The sequence below is a fragment of the Dasypus novemcinctus genome, chromosome 31, assembly GCF_030445035.2.
Source record: "Dasypus novemcinctus isolate mDasNov1 chromosome 31, mDasNov1.1.hap2, whole genome shotgun sequence".
Classification (NCBI taxonomy): Eukaryota; Metazoa; Chordata; class Mammalia; order Cingulata; family Dasypodidae; genus Dasypus; species Dasypus novemcinctus.
The window spans coordinates 10,846,193-10,847,990 of record NC_080703.1 but is presented as its reverse complement, the minus strand read 5'-3'; the positions used below and the strand labels follow the sequence as shown (position 1 = coordinate 10,847,990).

General features: G+C 40.8%; 1 protein-coding gene across 1 annotated transcript; it reads right to left on the bottom strand.

Annotated features, from left to right (window-relative positions):
• Nucleotides 1–522: 522 nt before the first annotated feature.
• LOC101437746 (olfactory receptor 14C36-like) lies at nucleotides 523–1,458 on the bottom strand. The gene has a single exon (XM_004480992.1). It carries the CDS (start codon nucleotides 1,456–1,458, stop codon nucleotides 523–525), a length of 936 nt encoding a protein of 311 aa, XP_004481049.1.
• Nucleotides 1,459–1,798: the final 340 nt, after the last annotated feature.

Here is a 1,798-nt window from a genome sequence, read left to right as displayed (position 1 = left end):
TCAAATGAAATTTAAATAAGAGAGTAATAAAGGACATCCAGGATCCTTGTTCTTTGGATCAAGACACTCTCAAATATGCATAAATTCATGTAAACCCACTGAAAGAGGATACCATAGCAGGTCTCCCCTCTTCCCTGAAACACTGGTTTCTTAAAATTAGGTGGTGATGTTTTTTTTCCCACAACCATTAAATGTTACATTGTCTAAACAGCACTTCCAATTTTAAAACACAAACACAGGTAGGAAACTTGCTGGAAGGGTCAAGGGACACTTCTCTGGGGGTACTTCAGAGTATACCTGGAAACTGCAACCTGCTGTGCTATTCGGTGCCTAGACCTTTTGCAACTTCAATGAAAAGTAAGTTCATTGAGGTAATTAAGACCAAAATGCATTTCTAAGTAACCCCCTTTTGGATCAAAGGGGAGCGATTTGGATCACAGGTAAACAAGAATTCCCTAAAACACTAGTCTGAGAATTGATTATTTTCATGATTTAAAACTTCAGCTTCAAATAATTATGCTATCATTTTCTTGAATAAAGTTTTCTCCCCATAACTCTCTTTACAGCCTCCTTTACCTCCTTGTTTCTAAGACTATAGATTATAGGATTCAAGAAAGGAGGGACTATAGAATAGAACACAGAGGTGAGCATATCCTGAACTGTAGGTGAGCTGGAGGATGGCTTCACATGTACAGCAGCTGCTGAGCTGACAAAGACAGTCACCACGAGGATGTGAGGGACACAGGTGGAAAAAGCCTTTCCTCTCTCACCCCTGGTTGGAAACTTGAGCACAGTAGAAAATATGTGAATATAAGACATGATGATGAAGATGAAGCAGCCACCAGCAATCACTACCGCAGAGATAAAAATTAAAATTTCATTGTTTAAGGTGTCAGAGCAGGAGAGCTTCAGAAGAGAGGGGATGTCACAGAAGAACTGATGGACCACGTTGGACTGACAGAAGGGCAGCTGGAATGTGTTTCCAGTGTGGAATCCTGAGTAGGCCAGACCACTGAGTACAGAGGCCAGAGTCATCTGGACACAGACCCGAGAGTTCATGATCATGGGGTAGTGGAGGGGCTGGCAGATGGCCACATAGCGGTCATGGGCCATGATGGTGAGCAACAGCAGCTCTACCACAGCAAAGAAGAGCACAAAGAAGATCTGAGCTGCACATCCAGCCATGGAGATTGCCGTGTTGTTAAGCAGGAAGATGACACATGCCTTGGGGACTGTGACAGAAATGTAGCACATGTCTAAGACAGACAGATTCCTAAGGAAGAAATACATGGGGGTGTGAAGTTTCCAATTGAAAGTGATTCCTGTGACAATGAGAAGATTCCCCATCAGGGTTGCCAAGTATATCAATAAGAATAGCATGGCATGTAGGACTCTGAGTTCCCACACATCAGAAAATCTTGTAAGCAGGAATTCAGTCACAGTGGTGGAGTTGGGCATCTTAGGAACATTTCCCTTTGCCATGAAGAGTCAGACAATCCCTATGAAACATGGAGGATACACATTTAGAAGGAATTAATCTATGCTCCTACTTTGCTTCACATTAATCCACTTTTATTTTCTCTAATATATTTTGGTTAATATGAGTTAACATAATGTTTCCTCTTGCTCCTTTCAGTCTACATTTTATACTTGTTTCAAGGATGACAGAGCAATAAAATATAATATTCATGACCTTGTGCCTATGTTTGCATAAAATGGATCTTCTTGAAGATAAAGTTTTGCCTGGAAGATTAAAAAGATTTAACATATGCTATTTCTATGCATCCTTGTCTCATTA

Excerpts from the sequence above, each read along its gene's own strand:
- LOC101437746 (XM_004480992.1), bottom strand. The coding sequence starts at position 1,458 with ATGCCCAACTCCACCACTGTGACTGAATTCCTGCTTACAAGATTTTCT.